At 36.6% G+C, this 27,269-nt stretch overlaps 1 protein-coding gene across 3 annotated transcripts in view; it reads right to left on the reverse strand.

The window, feature by feature from the left end:
- Positions 1–27,269, reverse strand: part of PRKCE (protein kinase C epsilon) — a 294,070-nt gene that overhangs the window by 90,593 nt on the left and 176,208 nt on the right. For all 3 annotated transcript variants that reach the window (XM_005436291.3, XM_027801204.2, XM_027801203.1), the window contains 8 exons: positions 21,225–21,384; positions 20,053–20,087; positions 18,558–18,643; positions 16,285–16,417; positions 13,481–13,623; positions 12,215–12,311; positions 10,369–10,583; positions 8,944–9,117 (listed from right to left, as the gene is read on the reverse strand). In XM_005436291.3, the coding sequence (XP_005436348.1) occupies positions 8,944–9,117; positions 10,369–10,583; positions 12,215–12,311; positions 13,481–13,623; positions 16,285–16,417; positions 18,558–18,643; positions 20,053–20,087; positions 21,225–21,384 (1,043 nt within the window). The remainder of the gene's footprint in view (positions 1–8,943; positions 9,118–10,368; positions 10,584–12,214; positions 12,312–13,480; positions 13,624–16,284; positions 16,418–18,557; positions 18,644–20,052; positions 20,088–21,224; positions 21,385–27,269) is intronic.

Below are 27,269 nucleotides of genomic sequence, written 5' to 3' on the forward strand. Positions count from 1 at the left end.
CTTAGTTCTGAACAATTACTTTTTAATGACTGATCAGTTTACTAGAAGAGAAGAGAAAGCATTAATGATTAGATACAGTTTACCTGTGTATGTTTTATGGATCTACATTTACTGTTTCTCCCTATTAGTGGAAGCTGTATACACACTTTACACAGCATTTCAGCCCTAGTGTAGAGACACTGCGGACTCACAGGCTCACAAGTGATACACCACTCAACCTCCTCCAAGGAGTCACTTTTCCTAACTGCTAAGTTGACATTATAGATCACCTGCCTCGTCATCTTTTTAAAGGGGATAAAACAATGCACTGAATATTTCTCAGCTTACCGAATGGCCTTGGGCTCACCTTACGTGGGAACACAAAGAAGCTCTCTACATGCTTCCCCACACACAGGCATGAGACTATAGGCTGGGCATCACTACTCTTAGCCCACAGTGATTAAGCAAGAGTAAACTCTGCTGCCCTCAAAAAAAGTGTGTGTATTTCTGCTAAAAGTACTCACCTACAAGTGGCATAAACTGGATTCCCTTAAACCTTCTCACACACACCTCAACACTGTAAAAACAATCTGATGGCATGGTTTTGAGAAGAGATAAAGTGTAATTTAAGTTATACCCTACTCAAGTTTCGCCCATCTCTCACATGTTGTATGGTACAGAAGACATGTTTTGCCAAAACTAAAATTACTCTGCGCATGTGTTAAAAAAGGCAATGAAGATTTTACTACAGATGCAAAACCAAATGTTTTGTAAATTCCACTTCTTTCCCATAGTCAAGTTCTCTCATGTACAATTATCATTTACTAAGCTTACAGTTGTTACCTATTGCCCCCCCCCCAAAAAAAAAGTTGTATTAAAGTGCCCAAATGAATTCCAAAGAGAATAATTTCCTGCATTTAGAAAAGAAGTTGCAGAAGAATCAAATTTTACATGCAGTTTCCTTTTTCCTGACTCTTCCTTTCGGGTGCATTGGTTGTTTACTCTAAGAAAGTGCAACACCTAACAAACAGTATCAAATGTTTTCCCACAATCACTTGGGCAGAACAGGCTTCCTTTAAATAGCTTTTAAAACTGTTATCTAGCATAAATGAGGCATCCTTATAGCTATCCATGTGAGCGTTACATTTCCACTTATTTAAAATATACATTTTATTTTTACAAACTCATTTTTATAAACCCATTAGAGGCAAATTGTGAATAAAGCTTTGTAGCTGTAAAATACAAGAAAAAGCATAAAGGATGCTAGGAAAAAGGACCATTGGATTCACATAGGTCACATACTCAAGTGTCTTCTGTCCTACAGCAGGTCTGAGGATGGTCTTGAGACCTAGGTGCAGAGGAAGGACAGAAAGAAGGGTCACAGCACATGGCTGCAGGGTGGCAGATCCTGCTACAAATGATTCAGGCACATTTCTTCCAAGCGGCTGCTGCCACAAGGCGGATTACCCTTATCCTTCCCACTCCTCTCTCCCAAAACTAAATTAAACTACAAGCCACAATCCAGCCTCAATGTGTAGGATTTCATTTAAAGCAGTACTGTTCAATTATCCTGCTGGAGGAGGAACAGTATGCCCTTCTCACAGGAGCTGTAACATTAAGAATGGCAAATGAGGAACCAACCAGCACGATGTTAACACAGCCATGGTGGAAAGTTTATACAGAGATTCTGTGGACCCAGTAAGCAATGGGTCTACTGTTCAAAATCTGCTACCCCCTTTGCCCTGTTTGGATGACAATATTCCTGTCTCTGATCTCTGCTAAAGCACAGTGTTCAAGCCAGACAGACTTGCCAGGAAAGTTACTGGCAAAGCATCTGGTAGATAGTCTGAAAACTCCTCCCCTCAAACATGCCTCAACTGGAGAAACACATTTTTCCCAAGGGGAAAAGTGTGCAATATATAGTTCCAGCTACACTGTCCAAGAGATATGAAAACTGTGCCTAAAAGGCCCTTAGCTCTACCCGTTGTCCTAAAAACCTCCTGTCTGCACAGGATCACATCAGGATTAAAATCTTGAACTTCACGCTTGGCTACACTAAGATGTTTCTAACACAGTGAACTACTGGCATAGTTAATGCTAAAACCCTAACATGCAGACATGAGGACCAAGGTAAATAAAATCAGTACAAACTCCAGCTTGCCCTCACCTATTTCATGACGGCAGTTGCAGTGAATTCTGGCCACAGATGCAGACCCGGGACTATTCCAGGGGTTGTTGAGGCCTCAGTTGGTTACAGCAAAGCAATCCAAGGAGCTGCAGCTGCAGCACTCACTTGTATACATGCAAACGAGAAACAAGCCCTAGCTTTGAGAGGGTGTGAAAGAGTCCCGTTCAGTTTGGGTGCAACATCACAAAATAAAAGTCTTTCCTGTCTGAAAGAGAAGCATTTAGATGCTTCTGATTGATGCTGGAGGAGTAATTTCTCCTACAGGCCCTTGATGAGCCTGGCTGCACTGATAGCCTGACTTGAAGTTTAACACTAAAAGGACTAATGTGAACAATGAATCTTCAGTGAGCTAACCAGGCTTTAATAATCCTTCAAGAGCAGCTAGCAATAACTGAGCAGCATAATAGCAAGTTTCCCAAAACCGGGTCATCGTGCTGGAAACAGGGGCTTGTGTGTGTGTGAGACAATGATTACAGTATTTAATCATCAGCTTCACCGTTCCAACTATTCTTGACCACTGTGTCTACTTTTAGACAATACAGTGATGGCGGTCAATACATTCATACTGTGTAGCAGTCAACAGGAAATCTAAATTTAACACACGCAGTACTTAAATGTCTGAAAAACCCTATTCTGCCAACATTTCATTTATTTACATGATTTCTTGACTGTATGATATTCGAAGCATGATCATATACCACTCTAACTTCTAGTGTTTCAGGAAATATTCCAAAGAATGAGTCAGTATCAGTTCACTTTAATTTCTTATGATATGAACTGCCTGTACAAACTTGGTGGGAATTAAAAAATAGCTACTATTGCACAAATTCTGTGTATATGTATATATAATAATACAGTTTACAAAGATTAAAATTAAGTTTGAACATAGCTGTGCATAATTGTATATTAAAAAGTACCATAATAAAGCAGTAGAAATAACAATGCTCTATGCTTACCTACCATTTTATTCTATTTTTTACCATAGTTAACATGTACCATTAAGAAACTTTTGTCAATAATTTTATATTTAAATTGTATTAAAATATTTTAGCACTAAAGTAGCTAAAAATACAGGGGCTAATTTAGTCTTTTGTCTCACACGTACAAATCCACTGAAGCAGGGACAATAACGATCAGAATTGGGCTCTAAAAAGTTCTAATTTGACACTAATCAGTAACAAAAGGCAATGCAAACTTGTGTTAAACTGATTACACCCATATAGCAATATCTGCATAATGGCTTTAGCTGCTTAGCAACGAAAGTACAAGAATACCAGATAAAATGGATTATAGGCTCTGATTAGTCCCAGATGAATGCAACAGTGGCCAGTCAGTTAGGTTAATTTGCACCGTATATCATAAATGACGCTCCTCTGAGCTATTATTGCAGAAGACATTTACTTTTTTACAAACACACATAAGAAAAATAAGACTTGCTTTTACATTACCAAAGACAGTTTTGGTCATATACTACAATGATTCTTCTTAAATTAACTTAGAAAACATGACTATCATAAGCATACAATTCTTTTCCCCTTTGCTGTTGAGTATGTTCTTACACAAATAAAACAAGTCACTTTAAGAATGTAACTCCATTTTACACCTTTTGCAACGTTCTAATTTTCCCCACTGACACTTGTACACAATACTGTCGTACTGCTGGACTTTGAAACCCTCCTTGGAAACATTTAAATACAAGTCGTAAGCAGAAGGACTGACTACTCTTGGTTTTCACAGCGGGGTCTGATGCAGAAAGAGGTTCAGAGATTTGCCGAAATCACAAAGGAACATCATGACAGCTTGAAACGGAAATAAAATCTCCTAAATCTTAGCTTTATAAATGCCAGCCTTCTAGCATTATATGTGTGCTATACACAGCGCCAACACAGAGAAAGGAATAGTATCTGAACCACAATACTCACAATCTAGGATAAACCAGTAGTAAGCCACTAGGTAGAACATAAGTTAAGGCATCGACATAGTTGTAATAGTGTCACTACAGCCCATTCCTACATGCCCCTTCAGTTCTGCCACTGTCATGTGGCTAAACCCTGCCTTACGCCACCAGAACACAGGACAGATGTGAATGGCCTTTTGCAAGTTAGCACAGGAGCTACGCTATGAACAGATACACTGCTTTTAACATGCGGACAATTATAAGGAAAAAAAATAATGGTTTTATGGGTGGGATAAGTTTAACTATTTACCTGTAGTAAATGACTTTCTGACTTACTCTATCCTTTTCTAATTAATTGTTTTCTCTAAGAGAAATAGTTATAATGCTAAGGGTCCTTTACAAGTTACGTAACTCTATCATTCAATAGGAACATCACTCTGTACTAATAGTACTCTCTACTATGTCTGTGTATAAAGCAAATTTGTTAAAAACAGTACTCTGCAAAGAGCAGGAGAGCATTATTTTCAAATTTACCTAATTTTGTAAATTGGATTAAAAAGCAAACACTAGATGTTAAAAGCAGGAGCTCCCCAGTCTTCTAAATTTATAATTAATTATTGTAATAAAGCTTTCACTGTCTTAAATAATTTCTAAAACATTTTACTTCTTAAGTATTTTTATAATAATTCATTATAAATTTTAAGGTATGCACATATATGCATCTCACAGGGCAGAGGTCTAGAAAATTTTAAGTACTATGAAGAAGGTTGACAGGGGCGCAGGAAGAATAAAGTGAAGCTAGTAATAAATTTATTTTGTAGAATCTCAACTTGCCATTAAAAAATACTTTCATTTTCACAGTTCTGAACTTCCAACTGTGAAAAAAGTATCATAAATACAAGAAGGTCTTCAGAGAAAATACTTAAATACTTAATACTTAAATTCAGATAAATACTTAAATCCTCTTTGCCAGCCACCTGACTGAAGCATTATCAATAAAACTTAATGCTGATACCGTTCCATAGTTGATCACTGAGACATGGTATAAGGTTGGAGTGAGGAGGACACTGGATAGTGGAATTGGGCAGCATCAGCATTACTATCAGGTAAGGAACCAGTACATAGAAGGGGAGAAAGAGAAGATATGAGGAAGAGTAAAAAAAAAGGATGTACACGGTAGTAGTCCTGAAAAAACACCTGACAATTTCTCAACAAAGGACACAACAAAGTCCCAAATAAATCAAAGAGGATGATAAGCAAAGGTCAGTTATCACAAAAATGCTGTACGTTGTGTGCTATGCCTTGGGCAACTTTAGCTATAGGAGTACCAAATACGGAACGCAGTATTCTTCATTTATATAACAGCTGACAGACACATGCAAAACAGAACTCAAACCTCTGAATACACCGATAGATGCACTGACCATATATTCTGGCAAAACAAGAAGGGAAATGCTGCCATAGTATAGGGTGTTGAAAAATACTATCCAACTGTGACATAAGATATGCTATACTGAAATATCTGAGCTCCTTCCATGTAAAAACATGCATCAGCTGAGGTCCTGTCTGTAAATTTTTTGTTCCTTCTAATGTGTAGGACTGGGTTGCTGAGTTCATACCTCAAATATTGCTAATAAACCATCATATATCAGTTTTGCACACTTTACCCCAAGCTTTGGAACAGAACCCAGCTCTCTTAACTTCCAGGTCACTGCAGAAAACTGCAAACAAATCCCTGAAGTACAATATTTGAATATATATAATTTCAATATAGAATGTTGATTTTTGGGGGTGTGAGTCATTTTTTGATGGGCTTAAAACAAACTGGTTTGATCAAAGTTAGCTTTTGGATTAACTAGGTATATGACAAATACCAGTCCAAGAATAATCCTTTAAAATGAAGAAGCTACATGGGACTGCTAAATTCAGATCTGTAGGGCTAAAAACACATTAGTGTATAAGGTATGCTGTTATTAGCCATTATTTGGCATGCTTTCTGAATTCCAAGATAATTTTAAATATGATCCCTTAACTTGTGATAATAACAGAATCATTTACTAAATGGTCTGCTCCATGTAAAAAACATAATACAGAAGCATACTTACAGTAAAAAAACATATTAGGCAACTTTTCTTCAGTGTCTTCACCCTATTACTGAAGGAAAACACTGCAATATATACAGTCAAACTCATATGTTCGCATTTTTGTGGAAAAGGAACAAAGCACGTAATGTCATTACATAAAGTCAACCTCTGAATGCTTTGACAATGCATACTGAGTCAATCTTCCCATTAAGTCAGGGTGTATACAACAAATATGCTCTACTTGAAATGTAAAATTTAATTCCAGCATGATCACTTCAGGGACCAGTTCTGCAAAGCACTGCAGCCATGGCACAGCATACAATCACAGCGTAAGTAACTACACACTCCTGTTAAACACATTTTTATCGTACAATAGCCTTTGTCTCAGTAAAGCTATTTTAACCACAGTCCATGTTTGTTTGAGCAAGTTTTTCTATGTGTTTTTCCTCTCAACCTGAGCAAATCATTCAGTGACTAATTTATTTGGTACATTTTCATTTATCATTCATAAATAATTTGTAGCTTTAGCAGCTGAGGGTTTTTTGGGATTTTTCTTTTTTTGTTTTTTCTTTTTACAAAGAATTCTTTGCAAATTGTTCATAGGCCACACTCAAAAAATCTCTTCAATTTTTCAGCTGTGGACTTTTAATGTGATTGGGTTTCACTAGGTGTATTTTGGTTGTTTCATAAGTCACTAGCCTATGACTTGTAACTATACATCACTTAACTATCAGATCCTCTGTGTTCAAGCAAAGCCATATAGTTTCTCTCTGGCCAAGAAATATGGGAAAAGAGAAGATGGTAAGAAGAATTTCTGAATTCTGATGAATTACCCTGAGGAATGGCTTTGGAGAGCAAGGAGGAAGGCAGAAAGCATGACACAAAAGAGAACAGATGAGAAATATAAAAGGGAAGAAATCTTCAGGAAACTAGAGGAATAGCAGGAGAACCTTCTGTCATAATTCACTTAATGTAAAACTGATCTTTACTGATGTTCTGCCACATGACTCGCATCAGGCTGCATATACATTTTACACCTCAGGGAGTGCGGTCTGCCTTAATCCTAAATGTCTCCCTTCTCTTCACAGAGTTCGTCCCTCACTCCAGTACAATCTTTTTTATCACTTTCTTCATCTGAAATAATATGCTCAATTCTAGTTATAGACTTTAAAATAATACATTAAAACCTTAAAACACTATGTTCACACACATTCAAATGAAATGAAAGTCTGAACACATGAAACATCCTGTAGACACAAATTCTATACACAGCTTCCTGGTCGTCTTCAAAGCATATAAAATATTAATGCATTGTCACTATTTTAAGAAATGTATAAACATATTAAACATTCATTATTTGCATATTTCAACACACTATAATCTTGATCCTACTAGCCATTTTCCTACAGTTTTCCCGCTACCCTATCTATCTTTCTTGTCAACTTTGCTGGAAGATGTTTTAGTCAGAGCTTTTCTCTAATTCTACACACATAATTATTGCAATAGCTCATTTCGGCCATTTATAGTTTTGGTTATAATACATGAATATGTAGGTATTTACACTTACATACACTCATACACACCATTAGTAACCTTTAATTTTACTCAAAATGCTAATTTATTCATTTAATCTTGAAACCTTTCCCTTAAATTGACTCACATACTCAAACGTAGTGTCTTACTGAAAGAAACCACCACAGAACACAGAAATTTGAAAAAGGCTGATTGCTTTTCAATCTATATACATTGCTTTCATACATATATATTAACGTCTAAACTTATTTCCTACAGGTCAAAACCTCATCCTGTTGAAATGAATGGAATACTTAGTTCAACAGTCAAAAATTCAAACCTTAGTGCTTCGAAAACATTTTATCAGGCACTTCAAAAATAAAGGATGCTACTGTAAATGAAATTATATGTTTGGTATTCTATCTGCAAGGCAGATTCACCTTGTGTTTTGGGGTTTTTTTTGTCCATAAAGCTTTTTGGACAATCAGGTAAGAAACAGTCCACTCAGCTAAATGTCAAGAGAAATAAAGAGACTAAAATAAAACCCAGAAATATTCTGTGAACACAGCAGGTTTCAAGCACTTTGATGGGATTCAGAAATCCTATGGAGTCAGCTACACCACCCAAATATTCACTTACATTTAAGCAGCAAATCCAAAACATGCTATGAAGTGTAATTCTATACAATAAATTACAAACAAGTAACATGCCATGGGAACAGGCTCTCATTATCAGCTTTCTCATCCTTTCCTTCTCCCAGGTCCTCAAGTACATGGGTGGCATTAGCACTGTAGGAACTTATTTGATAAGCAGTATACCTATTTCCTTTATTTTTTGAATATGTTGTATATTATGCAACACAAGAAAACTGAAAAGGTGAGTGTTCTACCAGAATCTTATTTCTGACCAGATAATTTTAGATTTTTTGCACTGAATACTGCATGTTAAAAATATTTGTACTTAATTCAACAAATGATACACCTATTAATGTACCAAAGAAGCCCAGAAAATGGCACCTTAGTAGGGTTTTTTTTGTGGTTTATGTATGTGTTGGGTTTTTTTATTTTTTTAACTCATTTACTGCCATCTCCTGGTACTTACAAGGTAATAGCATTTATACTATTTAACAGTAGCCAGTGCTCCTGTTCAGTCCTGCTGAAACGCCAAAAATGTCTCAGAAATATTTTCAAAATATTGCTGTACTTTTCACATGACTGTTTTATTCTGGAAATGGTGAATATTGTTCCTTGGGCAGAAACTGGTAAAAGGTTCACGTAGCTTACCTTTGTCTGGAAGCAGCAGTAAAGTTGTGTTAGGTATGGATGTTTCCGTGCTAATGCCAGAATTCTTTTTTCTGTCATTGTACAGTCTACATCATCATCTTGAAGTATGACATCTTTCTTCAAGACTTTCACTGCATATACTTCATCTTTTCCTTTCAGCTCAGCTAACATTACCTAAAACAAACAAAAACTCTGTTTACACACAAACAACAAATACCATCAATGCGTGGTTGCACGTGAGTTTGCACAGAATAAGACAGTTACATACATGCCTGAATTAAGCTGCACGTTTATAAAATTAAAACCAATGTAATTTAAAAAATATATACCTCTAGTATTCTTTAAATTTGAAACAGATGGTATCTACTTTGTTTGTTAGTTAAGAATGCAGAAGATAAAAAGTTTTTATCCTGTCATTCAAATATCCTAATGAGTACCTACTAATGAATGAGATGTCAAACACTAAGGAAGGAAGTTGACATAGAACAGAAATTTATCCCACTTTTATCTCCCACTTTTGGTAGTGAGATTAGCGTGTGATGAACTTAGTATACAATCCCACGTACCATTTGAACTGGTTTAATGTTGTTGATTTTAACTACTACTATTGTTTAAGGTTCAAGTCCTATACTCTGTTTAAGGTCAGTTCTGGCTTGGAGCCAAGGTAATCTTCAGAGAAAGGATTAGAAAACAGGGAGACAAAAGAAGTGCTTCAGCCCTGTTCCCCTGCATCTGCAGTTCCCGTATACCAAGGAAGGAAGAGTGTACTTGTGAAACACTCACATTTCAGTCCTGCTCTTTGACTGCACAGCACTGTAAGCCCTGTAAATAAAGCAATGTCCCTTCCACCCTCATCAATTCCCTACTGTGGGAAGATACCTGGCGAGTTACACCTTTGCCACATACACCGTATTTCAGTCAGCTGTCCAAGCCTCTTGCAGTCATAGTATCTGAGTGGAAATGCTTCCTTCAGCACTGAACACACCCACCGAGGCAAAACAAGCACACAAACTGTTCTGTGAAGTAAGTAAACTTGAACTGGGTATTATCTAAAACCGGAATGTACTCAGGACTCCACAGCATTATTCCCGGGATATTTTCTCCTGCTTGACCACAACCAATTGTTGAACAATATGTATGTAACTGTACGTCTTCATTACCAATATCCTAAAACAGTGAAACATTAACATTTTGTTTCAAAAGGCTTGACCCTAGTTAACGAAGTGAGCTAAGGCAAAGAAAATGCCAGCTGATCAGGAGGCTGATATTCCTGATCTGTAGGACAAAAGCTGCTTTTACCCAATGGGTAAAAGGAAACCCTAGGGTGGATGCACTTTCTGAATGTCACTATGAATACTTTCAAAGCAATACAGTCAAAAAAAGCCTGCACAGTGAAGCCGGGGGGGAGAGAAGCAAGCTACCCACCTTGCCAAAGCTGCCTTTCCCTAATACTTTGATGAAGTTGAATTCTTCAAGGCCTATTCGCTTGGTCTCAGCTTGTTTGAGCTCCCCATTTTCACCATTCTCCCCAGTTTTGTTAAGCTGGTTGTCTGTTGATGTTGTAGCGGTTGCTCGGTGTTCTTCTCCCCGATTGTCAAATGATAATGCTTTCCTAATGTTGTTTTCCAGCTCTTTGATTTCTGTGGAAATGTGAGAAAAAAGTGTTTAGCCAAGCATCAGAAAAATAGCCCGTGTTAGTCTGTATCAGTTTGGAAAGGGACATTTCATCATCCTCGAATACAGTGTAGAGCATTCTGTGGTTAAGAATACATATTTAGCAAACTGCTTCTCCACCTTACAGTAATCAACCCAAACCCTCCTCTAACAAGCCTTTTAAAATGAACCTAAGAGAATGACATATCCAAAACTTGAAAGGTAAGTCAGAATAGTAGCCAAATAGTTGGTTTAGTGATTTTGGGTGTTCCTCTGCCACAGAAAAGTGCTTTGTTCTGAATATCTCTATCTTCCTGCAGCCCTTAGTCATCTTCCTGCTTAAGTATTTTAGAGTTGTGACTTCAAAAGTTCAAAGTATAGTTGGGTGTCCCACTCATTGAAGTCAACATGGATGGAGCATCCTACTCGGCTCCAGCTATTATCAGACGCCTACCAATAACGTATTTGGCTACTTCCTAGCTGCTTCAAGCAGCAACTGTGTAGATCTGCTAAATGGTTTTGAAAGTTTCTCAGTGTTAAATACAGGGAGTCTTGGTGACTAACGGTACTGGGGTCTGCCTCAAGCTCTTGCATAATACTTCTGCCTGCTGGCCTTGGAAGCAACTTTACCTGACAGCTATGAAAGTGAAATTTAAGAGAAAATTTAGACAAATTCTTTGTTCTTATTCTAAGTAAAACATCAGATACTTTAAGAATCATTAACCAAAATACTGTCTGTGAAACAAAAAGGTTGACAAATTTTAAAAAGTTCTCAACTCAAGAGTTTTACAGTACTTACTACCATGGAGCTTTGGACGTGTCTTCCCTAAAAATAAGGCTGAGAAATTTCTCAACTGTAAATAATTTTCAAATAATTTGACAAAAAAGTGTCTTCCTGTGCCCTGGTGTAAAGATTTTTCATCATCAGTTTACACACGTGATGGTACATAAGATACCTCAAATACTTTTGATTTTTAAGAACAATCAGATCAGATTCAAGAAGTGCTGCTGACATTGACATTCTGTCAATCAGGCTGTTTAGCTCAATGAAATTATGTTATATCAGTGAAGACTGAAATATTTGTCTCCAAATCTATGCACCAAAAAAAACTAAATAAAAATATCACTGAAAGGAAACGTGGTTTTACAAGCCTCTAGAGACGACACAGCACACCTAACTGGATGTAAGTTTTTATTATCACAAATGTTCATTGTGGAATTGCAAGGAGGCAATTTTATCTAAAAAACTTATTAACAGAGTGGATTTTCAGGTAACCAAAGGCTCTCTCAAGTTCTGTGTACTATTTAAAATGTTCTCACTCTTAGAATACATAACCTTCTTACATAAAAGTATTTGGTTAGGCAAGGACTCAACTAGTAAACTTAGTATTTCGAGATGAGTGTTCTAAAATTTTCCCTTTAAAAGTCACTTAATTTTACATATTTAAATAAGAAGGTGGCCTTTGAAAAAATTTTTTGCAGTTTGTAATTTAAAATGCTTCGTTTTCTGGTGTTAACTACTTGATTAATTTGGTTCTACGATGAGCTGGAGCTCATAGCTTTTTTACTCCTCATACAGAAGGCAAATATATGGCAATATAAAAAAGAGATGTCTGACCTTGATCACATGGAGAAGTTGGTGCTGACTTTGACCTATCTTCTTCTGATGATGCACTTCCAGGAACTGGTTGTTGAGTCTCTGCACCTGCAATTAGCTAAGAACAATTCCAAAAGGGGTACTTAGCTATGAGATCCCCCGGTGCCAAGAGGAAATTTAATTTAACAGTAGTTCACTCATAGAAGTACAAAGGAAAGGAAAAATGTTCTACTGATTCTCACTGGCAGGACCTCAACCATACAGTAGATGGCATCACATCAAATGGAGAGCACAATATAAACAGAGACAGAACCAGCAATTTAAAGAAAAATAGGTTCCTAAATTTAAATAAATGTAATAAGCATACTCAGAGAGTGGGAAAGTTTTGCATAGCCATCACAAGTCTGTGTAGAAATCTATCCAATAAATACATTCAACTACAAGTATCAGCAAGCACTGCAAACTAAAGTAAAAACAGTTACAGTAACTGTTGTTGCAGTAACAACACAGCAACATCTTTTCCCAGAAGTCATAGATTTTTTCCATGTTTCTGTAACATTTTAAAACAGTGTACATGGGATCCAAGTGTGTAATAATCAGGAAAATGAACAGACCCAAGTGTCAATGTTCCAAGAAATGATGGGAAAAATTGCCTATTTCTATAAGTGAGAGCACCGGGTCTGTTATTCCAGCCACAAAAATAGCGATAGAAAGTGTGTCCAAATTCTGATCCAGGATACGTATTATCAATCCAGAATAACTCCATCAACTTTGGATATACTTGGGGTGACCTATGCTTTTTATTTCTAGAACAGCCTAATTCTTCCTGTAATAACTGGAGCCATCACCTGGCAAATAGCTCCTCTTCATAAGAATCAGCACATTGCTCATTTATCAGCATTTATAATGTTACGGAACAGTGCTGTGTCTCAAACAATCAATTATCAGATGCCAATTCTGAGCCATTTATGTTTTCATGAACTCTTGTGTCAGACACTGTCTGTCTGTCAAATCTTCTTCCTCAAAATTAAGAAGGGGAAATCCTTCCAGAATCTATACAGACTCCAGGTTTGCAAAATTGTACCAGTTTAAAATAAATTTCAGATCAAAATTCAGAATAGATCATTTGCACTTATAAATAAAAGCCAAAGTCTTAGCTCTGTACTGACTTAAAAAAATTCTGTACTGACGTAAAAAAAAAAAAGTGGGATTGAACCCCAACTAGTGAAGTTACAATACAGCCATACTTATCTCATTTTTTAATGTGATACTACATAGTAAAATTACCTTTTTCCTCCTCTGCCCACTATTAGTGATCTTATCTGGAGTGACTCCAAGATCTGCAAGAACTTTAGCTATGCCTCTAGCATCCACTCCACAGTTTGGTGCCACATTTGTTTCACAGCGTCGATGTACATTCATCTTGCAAACTGAAAGATAAAGTAACAGAGTAAATTAAATACTACCTTGGCATGCATTTGCCTTACTAAATCAGACCTTATTGGACCTATGAATAACTTTTTCAAATAGAAGTAATGTCAGTAGAAAAATACTTAGCTGGATTTGCAGTGACACTTCAATGCTAATATAAAATTATTAGCCTGGTTATCATTCTTCTGCTATGGTAATGCAGAACAATGTTTTTACACAGTACCCAGAACAGACACAGAACAATGAAAATAGGCAATGATCCTATATATATTACAAAGAAATTGAATTAGAAGAAAAGTCCTTCAAAGCTTGCATTTTAGCAGTCCACTTCTACTCTCATATGGAAAGCACAGCATTAGTTCCTCGTGTATTATTGCTTCTTACTCTATTGTGTACTAGTAAGAAGGAAAAAGGTTGCATTTCTTCCAGGTTATGGGACAGGGGGGAGAACATAGCTCCAGTAAAAATATAGTAGTGTGGGTTTGTTAGGAGCAGCTGACATGTTTTAGCTTAGACTTCAGTGCCCTCTTGTGGAGCAAGACATAAAGAAAGTGAAACTGCAAGTGTAATTAAATACTAGACTAACATTCAATTGCTCAATTCCTCCATTATTTTTCAAGGAAAAAAAAAGTACGTATTTATAAAGCTGCATTTCATTATACTGTTCATCAACGATGCTTTCACAGTATAAGCCCTAAAGAAACAAACCACGTTTGCCTCTGAGACTACACACAGGTACTATATCTGCAGGACTAATCATATGCTTCAGAAAGCAGGCGCCTTTCCTTTTCAAATATGTTTCAGCTCACAAGAAGAGCAAAAAGAAATTGCTACACATGGCATGTATGTACATTCAGTGACAAAAGCTCAGTGGTAAGTAAAATATTTGACCTAGGATCCTTAACAGTGGACACTGAGGAATGGAATTGCTTGAAATAAAGTAACCAGGAAAATTTGCTACAGTCCAACTTCATTAACATATTTCATAAAAAGAAACACAGGAATCAGCAGAGAAAACCTTTAGAGGAATAAACCTCTGGAATACATTTTTCGTGGTGTTAATAACCACACTGGGCATGCAAGTACATCTCTGAAGAAGCGAGCATTGTTTGGCACTTAAGAGAGAAAACAAAGAACAGAGAAAATGACGTTTCCAGCTCAGCTGAGTTCTAGATTTTATGCAGATCATACCGTATTTTTATGGACATGGAGAAAGCAACGTAGGCTCCCTGAACTGTTGTTTCTATGCATCTGCTACATGGTTAAATGCATACATATGAGAAATAACATTATTTTCTACAGTTAAGAGCAAATGAACCACTATGGTACTTGAGACAGAATATGAAAATGAACTACTATATTCACAGATTAAGTGGAGAGATACTATATCTCTGATTACAAATCAAAGAGGGGAAAAAATCAGGTTTAAATGAAAAATCTTGTCTGAACACATCTCTACCATAATTAAGAGCATTTCAACAAAATCTTCATTAGTAGTAAAGTAACAGTATTTAGTCTACTAAATAGTCTAGTCTGCCCACTAGCTCAAACCACAGGGGAAGGCTTGAACTTCAGAATGCTCTCACTGTGTATGACTTTGCCATGAAAGAAATTTCTTCTTTCCCTTGCTGCTCAGCATTTTGTGACACGAAACATTAGGTTTTACCTTCACCTATACTAATGTCTCATACTAAATACTGCAAAGGATATATTTCATAGATCACGTGTTTATATATACACATGTGACTCCACGTTTCTGTACTTGAGATGTGCACATAACATAATTTTTGTATTTATGAAAATGGACTTACTCATTCATATAGGCGTAACAAAATGAAAATGCTTAGAATCCCACTAGGTACTACTTCCTAAGAATCTGAAAATCTTCATGACATCATTCCCATCAACTCACTAATTGAAGTATTTTATTCACTATTTCTAAAGTATTACTATGCTTTGCAAGTGTTTGTACTGTTTTCTCCCCCATCCAGAATATATAGCTGTGCTTGGAACGAGGAGAGACGGAACCAGCCATTTCTGTTAGACAGAACGGCATGAATGCACCTTCCAGCAGTACCTTCATATACAGGTACTGTACAGAGTACATAGTCCTTAAGCTGAAGAACATGATGAATCCTTCCTTTTCTGGAATAGAGGGGCAGACTGTCACAAAGGACGATTTAGCTAAACATGAGAACACCTCATCTACTGGATATAGGCATACAGGACAGATTCTGCCTCGCCCAGCCAATACATAATAGTAACTTTTGAAGATGGTAGTAAAGGGAAAAGTAGCTTGAGTAATGATGCTTAGAAAGTTCAACAACCAAGACCAAAAACGTGAAAACACAGAAGGCACGTAAGCTGAAGGGTTGTAATTCTCATGCTCCCAATTTTCTGTCAACTTCTAATTTCCTATGTGGCAATAAACCGGTGCAGCAGTGAGTGCAAAATGTGCTTCTGCACGTCTGTCCTCTGTATGTCTTACTGGCTGGTGTTGCAGACAGGGTAAAGGGCTATTTTCTAACCATGACAGCAATCCTTACCGCAGTCTGCTGTTTACTTTTTATTAATTTCTGTACATGCTGCAAAAGAAGAACTTGAAGTCTTTCCAAGTCTACAAGTCATACAAAGAAAAGCTCTGAAGTGGTAATCCTTACCTTTGCATTGTAAACCTTGTCTCAAAAGACCCCAGAGCAATGAACCACAGTGGTCACAGAAGGTGGGCACTTTGTAATTGTGAATGCTGAACTTGTGAGGCATGTTGACACTGAAACGCTGGGATCCTACTTGCTGAAAAAGGAGAGCACAGTATATTACATTCTAATTGATTTCTTTATAATCAGTGTACACTGAGGCCCTGTTATGCTTTGAAACCACACAGAATTCAAACAAGATGAAATAGGCCTGTGCTCAGGTGATGATTTTTGCATTAGATACACTCCAGCTCCAGAGCTCTTCTCACTACTTTATTTGGGGAAAAGAGGGGGAAGGGCTGCTGTTGTCCAAGAGATAAAGGTTAAAATGTACTTCTGGGTACCTCTGGGAACAACAAATACACAGCTATCAGGAAGGATCTCTTAATGTGGAAGTCGAGGAAGTCACTCCCAACTGTTTTAGGAGCAGGAGGCCAAACTAATACAGGACTAAGAAAGAGAAATATACCACAACCCCTTTGCCTTTTCATATCCCACTCTTCTTTAGGTTATGATAATGACAACGATAAATTGTTGTGTTCAGGGATTCCAAGGTATGATTACTTACTAATTAAAGGATGTAACCAATAAGTTTTTCTAGTGGCCACTGCATAGAATAAGATTTATTTTAATGTTTTTCCTTCTCTTTCCTATTACTGCTGGCTTCTCTCCAGTGATCTAGTACCCCTTCTAAACAATGAGAGCATTATATCAGCAAAGCATACAAGTCTCCACCAGTCTGGAGCCTGGGAATATAAATCTATGCAAGATTTTGTATCTTCCTGTAAGTACTACACAAAACCAGCACCAGCCAAACAGTCCTTTATCACAATCCTATGCATGTGACCAAGTTTCAAATGTAAAATACTGGTTGTGAAGCAGGTATTAAAGAATGCTTCCAGTATGGGAAATTGTAGTGAATTGTGCAGAAGAATGAGATCAGTTAATGTCTCAGCCAAAGTCGTATCAAAGTTGAAAGAGTGGCTTAAAACTGTCATTACATACAATTCTGATTTGTAATTTAAGACTAGGCTTTTCCAAGCATTTCAATGGAGATTTTTAATAAAAAATAAAATTAAGAAATGTACTTTTTCTTTGTGGCCAAGAAACTGGGATCACCCACAGACTACTTCACCTAATCCTACGGTGAAAGACAGTGGGCCCTTGCTGTTGCACAAAACAGAACAAGACAGTGAGTATTCATTAGCTTTTCTGTTAAAACACACAGAAAAACCTTCTGTAAAAGGTAAGGCATTCACTGATTACAGTTATGGGCTACAACTATTTAAAAAAACCAAAAACTCCACTGCCCTTCCCAACTGTCCCCTATTGAGCCAGCCATAAAAGGGTACCCAAAGCTGAGGAGTCTAAGGGAGCTGAACACTACGGTCACATCGCTCCCTAACCAAGCCTGAAAGGGCCACCTTAGCTGAGAGACACTTTTAACCCAAGTGAAAGGATTGCTTTGTTTTCTCTTCTGATCCAGAGCTGAATGTGCTGTTGGCAGATGTATTTAACTCCCTGACTGTATGGCTCTGAAGGCAGCTAATTTCATTTTCAGGTAATGTCTGATTTATTTAAATGCATGATAACATAAAGCAGATATTGTGTTAATTCCATTAATATACAAAAGCTTGCTGCAGGTAGGGAGTAATTATGCTGGACAAGCTATTAACTTTGCAGTACTTTGTGTTATCACTACCGCCTTATACAACAATATCCATGGGCCACCTTCAACACACAGACGGCTTTTGTTGTGCATTTTGACAGTTTGGATGCAGTATTTGTTGAGGTGAGACTTTGCAAGCAAATTCTGGGCAGTCTTTTATGTTGATGCAAGATACGCAAGCATACTGCCTATCCTATCAGCTGCTAACGACTCAGCCACACAAAATGCATTTAAGGGACAAAGGGTCACAGCCTGCTTCTTTTGACTTAAAATGACAAAACTCAGAAATGGAGAATTTTTAAAATAAAAATGAGTGCAAAGAGCTCACTAAGACTTTAAACATTCATATGTTACAAAAAGTTTACTGGTCAGAAATAAATTGCTGTATAATAATTCCCATGTAAATTAAACTGTTAGGGTAATCTGTTATTCCAAAGTAAATGCTACACCACAAGATGACCAGAAGGGCACAAAACCGTCTAACATTTATTGATTAAACACAGGAGATGACACTACTTTGAACAGATGAAAGACTTTTATCTAGAACATTTATTTTATAAACATTTACCTCATCGTGAGTTTCCTGTTTTTTTAAGCCAGCACACTTCGTTATTATAAGTTCATGGCATCTCTTGTGGACTACACAAGTGCAAACTATAAACAAAAAATAGATAAAAGAATAAGTTTTCATAAAGATTTATTTGAAGGCATAAGACTGATCTTGGAAGGCTAGAAATGCTGGGACTTGAAAGGCTGCAAGTGACTGATTTGCTGAGTCATATGAAGTAAATCTGGCTTATAAAACCAGAAGATAATAGACTTTCAAGAGATCAAATAATTTTAAGAGAACTTAAGCATATCTGTTAAAATCTCAGTATCTAAAACTATAAATTACCATCTGAAATATTAACCACTATTTTTCTCAATTTTTACATATTTGATTTATCTGATCAAGTCCATGATCTCCACATCACATGAGACACAATGGCAACAACTCCTGTCTGAAGAGCTTCCCATCAAAACGAGACATAAGGATAACTCATTGTAAAAGTCATCAAACAGAAAAAACAAAGTTGAATATTCTTTCTAGAACACATTATTGTAAGTTGATAACAGCAAAAGGTTTCAGGAGGCAAAACTATTTTGTCAATATTCATACTGATTACTTAATCAATAAATAACATTTGCAGATATGAAAGATAAGGTTAACAATTATAAGGTCTATCGTACTGTGGGATTCAAGGTCATTAAGTGAAGAAAAAACCCTCAAGAGTTTTTTGAGTTCAAGAGAAATAATGAATTTCATTTTCTTCTAGCTTTGGTCATTGTAAGAAAAAAAAATAATCAGAACGCAAGGAACCTCTGCTGTATGTTAACACTCTATTCTTACTATAACATGTAAAACCATTATTTGCATTTATTTGTTTGAAATTATATTTAGTCAAGTCTTTTGTAACTGAAAAGTCATCACTGAGTTCATTACTTCTATTTCATATCTTACAGATGAGAATTAAATAGAAAAACATCATCCCAAGAGCTAACTACATAAAAAATTAAAGAGTCTAAGAAACTGAGTTGAAAAATGGAGTTGAAAATGAAGTACTTGTGCAGTCTTTGCTATAACTTTCTCTAATTACGACCTCTATAATTATCTCATCTATTTAATTACAGTCTTTGCAACTACCTGGCATTTTTAAACAAAGGATCTTAAGCAGAATAAAGGATTCACAATTTTGAAATGCAAGAAGTGAAAAATGAAGAAGCCAACATCCACAGATATGTCCCCCTAGCTGGATGCACATAAAGAGATACCCAGGATCTGCTGTTCAGTGATGTTAACTGTGCCCCTACTTCACATATGATGCCTAAGACCAAAAGTTTCAAAAAATCTTACCATGACTTGCTGTAAAGATTGTATCTTTGGGGAGATAAACTTTATCTGATCATCTTGTGCTAAATTCTCGGCACTGTACATATACAATGCCTAATGAAAATACCTTATTATTTATATATTACAACATAATACATATATTCAAACTGCTACCCAGTAGATTTTCTCTTACCTTGACATTGGTATCCCTGTTTTCCTATTACACCCCTGAAAATAAAACAGTGTTTTAGAAAATACAGAATATAGATTATAAGAATGATAAACACCTTTTCCTCTCTTTACTGGACATGCACAAGTTTAAAAGAATAGCTTCCTATAACCAACAATATGATAACTGCATGCCTACACTGAGATCAGTTCCAATTAGGAACCACATTTCAGCAGCTGAGAGGTAACAGGTAGGACAATAGGCCATGAAGGGAGTTAGAAGACACATTTACTATAAAGCCAAAGGGTACACAGACAGGGAAGCCACAACCTGGTAAAACAGTCATCAAGCAGGCCTGTAAATAGACAGAAGATTGCATATGCCAATATTGTTGCCTAAAATCATCTTAGCTAATGTAAAGCCTAACCTGCGGACGCTTCTCAGAGGAATGCAGTTGATTTCATGCACAATTCACATTGTTTCACATTAAGAAAGACTGATTCATTACACTCTTAAGAAATAGCAATTATGGATCACATCAGATCTTATCTGTAAATCAGTATCTCTAGGTAACTTTGGAAAACATCAACAGAGTTGCTGAAAAATAGCAGAAAACTGAATGTCTCCGCAACTTTTCCCTATTTGAAAACTGTGAGTACTCAAAATCAATGTAAATAATTTCTAAAAGGGAGTTCTTGACATACATTATAATAATAAAGACCCCATACACTGAGCACCCTAACCCCTGGATCATTAGAAGTCTAATATTCCCATATTCCATTAACTTCAGTAGGATGTATAGGAGCTTGGCATTTCCTAGGAGGAGGATGGTGATACTTAAGTACCTAAGGAAGAATTCAATCAGCTTGGCAAAATGTAAAGGTCTAATATTCCATCTGAATCTATACTTATGCACCTACAGAACACTAGACTGGCCATCTACCTAGAATTTATAGTATGTACTAGGCAGGAAAAGATTGAACTTTGTGGATCAGAGGAGAAAAAACTAAAATACAACAAATTCTAAGGTTTGTGATGGAAATTTAAGTGTCTTTTATCATCATCTGCAAAACTGATGACAGTTTAATATTAAAATGAAAAGAACGCTACTCTATGTCATTTACACCTCAGCAAAACAGAAGGGTAACCCCTAAATTCAAAGTTGCAAAGAAAGCAAAGTCAGGGTTGCTTCATACCATATAAAATCTCTGCAGTGCGAACAGTATGTTGGCTGTCTAAGATAGGTGGCCATAAACTTGTGTCCATTAACCTGATGTACTCTGCGTCGCACAGCACCCTGCCGCTTTCTGGGGCGCATGCGTTCCCGGAACACACGTTCTTCATTGTCTTTGGGTGCTGAAACAGAGGAAGAAAAATAAGCACTGGCTATATCAAACACAAATATGGGAAAACTCAAATGCAATACATAAGTAGATATTCTCCAAAACTAAAAATAACCTTCTCTACCTAGCAGTGCAAGATAACCTCCCTAAATTATGGGTCGGTTTTTTTTTGCTTTTTTAGCACCAATTACTAAAGGGCAAGCATTTTCATTACCAAAAAGAGGAACTTCTACTTGTTCTAAATCTTTACCTGTAAATTCATGCTAATCTGGGAATAAATCTTCCATGCTTTATCACTGTCAAGCACACTGACAACCTCTCTAACAGTAATTACACAGTTAACAGCTCAGACTTATCTCATTTGATCTTCAGAGGAGGAAAAAAAATCCAACAAAAAATCCCAGCAACCCCTGGTCCCCATACACTCAGAAAGTGCTGACACAAGTACAAGAAACCCGAGTCCAAATACATATTCCGAAGTAGAACAAAAATTCCATCCAGAACTGATTACTTTGTAGAATTCCTGATTAGGATCTGAGCTTCAGCCTCCAATAATCCACTTTGATCCTAACATACTTTCAGCAAAACGTTCAAGAGAAGGAAGTTGTTCCCTTTAACCAATTCCTGTTCAATTGCATAAGAGATTTAATGGTAGAGGAAGTAAAAACTGAAGCTGATACATCTCAGAATAAAAAGTTTGGAAAAAAATACTCCAGAGTGCATCGGGTCTTTTTTCCCCAAAGCTTTATTTTGAAAAGCGTCACTAATGCCTCCATAGTATTCTGTATGCATTAAACAAAAGTTGAGGATTAATTGGCAATGAAGGATATTTAGTACACAGTTGTTAATGAAAGACATATTTTTCAAGCATTCTTTGAGCCACTTGTGTCTCTGAAAAAACACAGTATCAGATTCGGAGGGGACTACATTCAGTAATCTATTGCCAACTGAATCTATGCACTCACTACTTCAGTGCATATAACACTTTGAAATGTATTTAACACTTGTTATTCTCTAAATTTCAGCTACCCTGAATCATTATGATGGCCCAAAGATGCCAACCTTGGTTTGCTGCAAGCTTTTATGTACACGAATGAGTTTTCTATGCAACAGTACAGTACTTAACAATAACACAAAGAAGATTAGAAGTCTGAGAATAACTCAGATCTGTAATAGTTTCAAATTCTTTTACAAACATGAAAAAAAACTTCTGGTTTTGATGGTTGTAAAATTAAAAGTTATTGATTTAGGAATTCCTAGAAAACGGTCTTAAATAGAGCTAATAGAGGGGTATCCTGGGAAAATACAGAGCACAGACCCATGAACTGAGATCAGTTTCTTTCACGGCACAGCAAGGGCTAAAACCCATGACACTAGCAAATTCATTTTTGCATTAAAAATCCTAAGCTCCTTACACGTTAACATCATACAAAACTTTCACACCCAGAGTGGGTTTTTACCCTAAGACACATCTATGGGATGACCAGAATGGCAACTCTTTTCCACTTTAAGTAAGCTTTCACTAAATAAACATTGACTTAGATGCAAAGCTACCCCTTTTATTTATGCCAAAGAACAATCAAAAAGGAATGGCTCTAGGTCTTCCTTCAAGAAAGAGATTAAGTACCACCAAATAGTTATCAATTATGTTTATTTTTATGCGCTAAGCAAAACTCTGATGTCTAATAAATACCACAGCTCCTTGAGAGAAAGACTGCCTTCCGCAGAGAATACGTAACAAGTAGTTGGAAATTCAAAGACTCCTATTCCCAGATTCTGAAGGATTTACTGACTTTATAAAGCCGCTGAAAAATCTTTTAAGTTAATATTATAGGAAGTAAGTCTATATTAACACACAACTGTTATTTTGTTATCATCCAGATTGTAGAATTTGCTGAAGTCTGCAGCCTGGATGTAAGAAAGTTAAAAATCCCACTCTCCTGAAAAGGGTTCCCCAAAAGTTATCTGCTTATAAGAAACAAATGGGATGTTCTGACAGTGCACAGTTCACACTTGGTATGATAATCACTCTATAATACTGCCTTTCTCATTTTTTTCATCTTAAGTGTAATTTTTCACAGATAAAACATCTGTAATTTTACAGAGCAGATAAAAATCCTCTTTGTGTTTTAGCTAGGTAAACACATTATCATGACACTACTTATTTTTTCTTTTATCAATAAAATCTTAAAACAAATTTTACTGTATTAGTTCCAGTTCTATAGTTAATGCTTTTATAAAATTCCATTTTCCACTTACAATACTTACAGTTACAATAAAACAACCAAACAGTGTCATTTTCAGAAATGCACTGACTTGAGAACAGATACAAGCAATACACCTGAAACTATCAGATTAAATGCCAGGCCTCAATGCTCAACCAGCTCAGGGAAAGGTAGTTTTCTTGGCCTGTCTTGGATGACGTTGGAGATCCATTAGGAGTTCTCCCAAAACTGTCTCTCCTGTCAGTCTGCTGTTCCACATTTATCACTTAAGACTAGCACATGGCCACATCTGTGCACCGCAACCTGCTTTAGCGTTGAACGGCATGTTCAAGAGCAATGACGCCCCAGTGGTGACTCTGCCTCCACCTCACCTCTCAGCACAGCCCATGTAGAGTCCCCACCTCGTCAGTCAGCAGCAGAACTTGTTTGAGGGGGATGGGGTAGCATCTGGCATTACAGTGCATGGCTGGACACTGTATGACTGGACACCAGCCTTTCATCAAAGCAGACCAAGTCACAAGAGAATTAATTCACCCATGAGCTTTACACTCAGTTTACATAAAGTTCAGCTAGCTTGTTCACTGTTACCCAACAAAAACACATAAACAATGCTTTTCCACATTCCTCAAGCAAAACACTGCCACGTATTGCACGATTCACACCACTGTTGTGGACCACAGGCACAAAACCAGGCAGTAACTTTCCCAGGTGACTCAGAAGCCAATGATCACATCTGTGCTGGCTCATACCCAGGGCTGTAAACCATTCATTCCTAGTAGCACTAACAATAGTCATATATTTAAATTAAAATCCATTTATCTCATACTGAACAGCCATATTAGAGACATCCATTTAACTGTCTGAAGACATCTACTTAGAAAGGGAGATACACTGCTCTCCCCAAACTTTTCTGATTGTTTGCAAGCAGGAAAGAAAAGAAAGATTAGTAAATGTTATCAGAACACAGGGAGTATTTGGGAAATTCCCTGACATTTGTGTGATACAGCCAACTAGCATTTTCAAGACTACTTTAGAAAATATAAACATAAAAAAAATTGGCCTTTAAAATATATTCTAACAAGAAAAGGTATTACAGTGGTACGTAATAGATTCTAGAAAATATCATTAGGATACTGCATATTGTGCGTGACATTTCTATTCTTAGCAGAGGAGTTAAAATTAAAATTAAGTGGATTTTATGCAGTCAGTCTATAAGCAATTTCCAATATAAACAATTTCTTCTCCCAGGATTTCTACTAAATAGTCACAGAGGGTTATTGTTCCCTCAGTAAAAGCTGTTTCTTTCCGTAACGTACATTCTGTTCCCTGTTTGATTTTGAGTCCTTCGGCCCATTATATTATTATGTTTATCCTTTTAAAATGCATTTCTTTAACTTTCATTTTCAAAAGAAGCAGTAAGAAAGGTTCATGATAATTTCCAAGTGTTCGTGGAGAATACTGTCAATGCGGCACACTGAGTCGAGGCTTTATATGATAGTACTTGAGAATGGGCAAATTTAGAACTGATTTTGTCTCAAAACTATACCCAGTAATGCCACTACTTTCCATTGCAGCCAAGAGTAACTCTGAATTATTTGGAAAGCAATAGCATGTAATTGCTTTTATAGACTCATACGTACGTATAAACATATTGTCTACAATTTCAAAGACTGAAAAGACTTGCAGGCTTGACTCCAAGCTCTTGAAGAAGTGTTATAAAAGTCAGAAGTATCTAGCATACAAAACTGCACAGAATTTATAAATATTTGCAAAATGGATGTTTAAATGAACTGTCTGGAACTACATTTAACACTGTTAATTGTGTGGTATCTGTTATGCGTGAAATATAAGTCATGACATAAGAAAGCAACACATAACGCTCAGCAACCCTCAAAGGGGCCAAAGTTGGAGGAAAAAGACCCTGTACACCAAATAACAAAGGCTCAACTATGACAGGTCTTGTTTTGTACTAAAACAGTTCGAACACAGATGAGAAGGGTTCAGTGTGGAGCACTAACCACAACAGACAGAATTATCCTTCACAGCAAAATGTGCCATTTCCATTTCTTATCCTTTATGTTTTGAGTACTTACAGAATTCTGACAATAAACCAAAAAAATGGAAAAAATATGGCAGAAAAGAGAGAGAGATTACATGCACAGAGGTATTTCAGCATTTGTTGTTGTTCAGAATCCCGACTTCTAAAAGGGAACACGCTGGGCATTTCTCTTAATCTGGAGGAGACTGGCATCTAACAGTGACAGTGTTTGGGGAAGAAGAACAGCAACAAAATCAGATGCTTTAGTTAAATGGTTATTGCCCCATCAAAGACAAACTGTAGGCCATGTACAACAGTAACACTCGCAGCAACCAGCGTAGCTGCCAGGTAACCGCGTCCAACAGAACACTGACACCTCCACAGCACTTCTGTCACAAAGGGCTTTTCACCCCAGGGATCTCTTGGGTGTCTTCACATTGCTGTCACCTGTAACTACAACCACCACCCAGAAAAACCAGCTGGCTTCACATCAACCCTTAATAATTACAACTGAGCCTAACTGAACAACAAATGCAGATGAACAATTGTACTGATGTTTTATTGCTGAAGATTAAAATTCAGAGCTTTGTGTTGTATTTAAACGTGACCATTTAAACCAGTGTGTATGTACTGAAATAAAGCTTTTGTTTTGCCACGACACAATGTCTAAATGGAAGAAGGATGTTGAGGCAGGAGAGGTAATTTGCCTAAAGTTATGTTGGAAAGTGGGAAAGGCAGGAACAATGTCCAGGACTCCTCAGATTCAAGATGGAGTGTAACCAGATCATTATGCATCAAAATTAGGTCTCAAAGGATTACTCCCAAACTATTTTGAGCCTCTGCACTAGAAGCGCATATATTGTTACCAAGATTTCTCTAGGTAGAAACTGTTAACAGGATTTTGCCTTTAATGCTTTAAGGGAAAAACCAAACAACCTAAAAATAAAAAAGCTCCTTGCTTAGTAGTAACACATGCAACTAATTGTGTACATTAGAGATAAAAAAAATAGCAAAGTATATGCCACATAATTTCATAAAGCTGCTACTGATGAACACAGGAATCAATTGGATAGTTTACTACAGTCATGGAAAAAGCTTGCAATTTTTCTTTGTCTTTTCTAGAAGTATAATATATCCAGACTATTTCTTTAACAAGGAATAACATACAGGTCCTGCTTACTGTATCTCAAATCTGCTTTCTTTAGGAAAGCTGACAGGCAATTCTTTGTTTAATAGAAGAATCAGATCCTTAGATAATACTATATTGTTAAAGAAAAAAACGATGATGAGTATTACTAAAGAAATGAAAAAATGCACACAGGATGGGTTTTAGAAGAGATAGGTGTCTGACAAGTCCTGTCTGTTAACATGAGCTATTTACTGAATGCATTGAAGAATAAATTGCATTTTAAAGTAAATCAAGCCTAAATATGGTGGGTGGCTTTGTAGCATGGGCTGAGGCTCAACTTCTTTACCTTCAAACATGTTTATCTTTATATGTTTAAATTCTTGTCTAAAAGAGAGATTCTGCCTGTATATATTTAAAGACTTCCCTTGACATACAAACAGATAAAACTGATTGGGGGTTGTGACAGGCACACATTTTTGTTTCAGGGTTTGTTTTTCCTTTCCTTT

Source organism: Falco cherrug, chromosome 13 (assembly GCF_023634085.1).
Source record: "Falco cherrug isolate bFalChe1 chromosome 13, bFalChe1.pri, whole genome shotgun sequence".
In the NCBI taxonomy this organism is placed as follows: Eukaryota; Metazoa; Chordata; class Aves; order Falconiformes; family Falconidae; genus Falco; species Falco cherrug.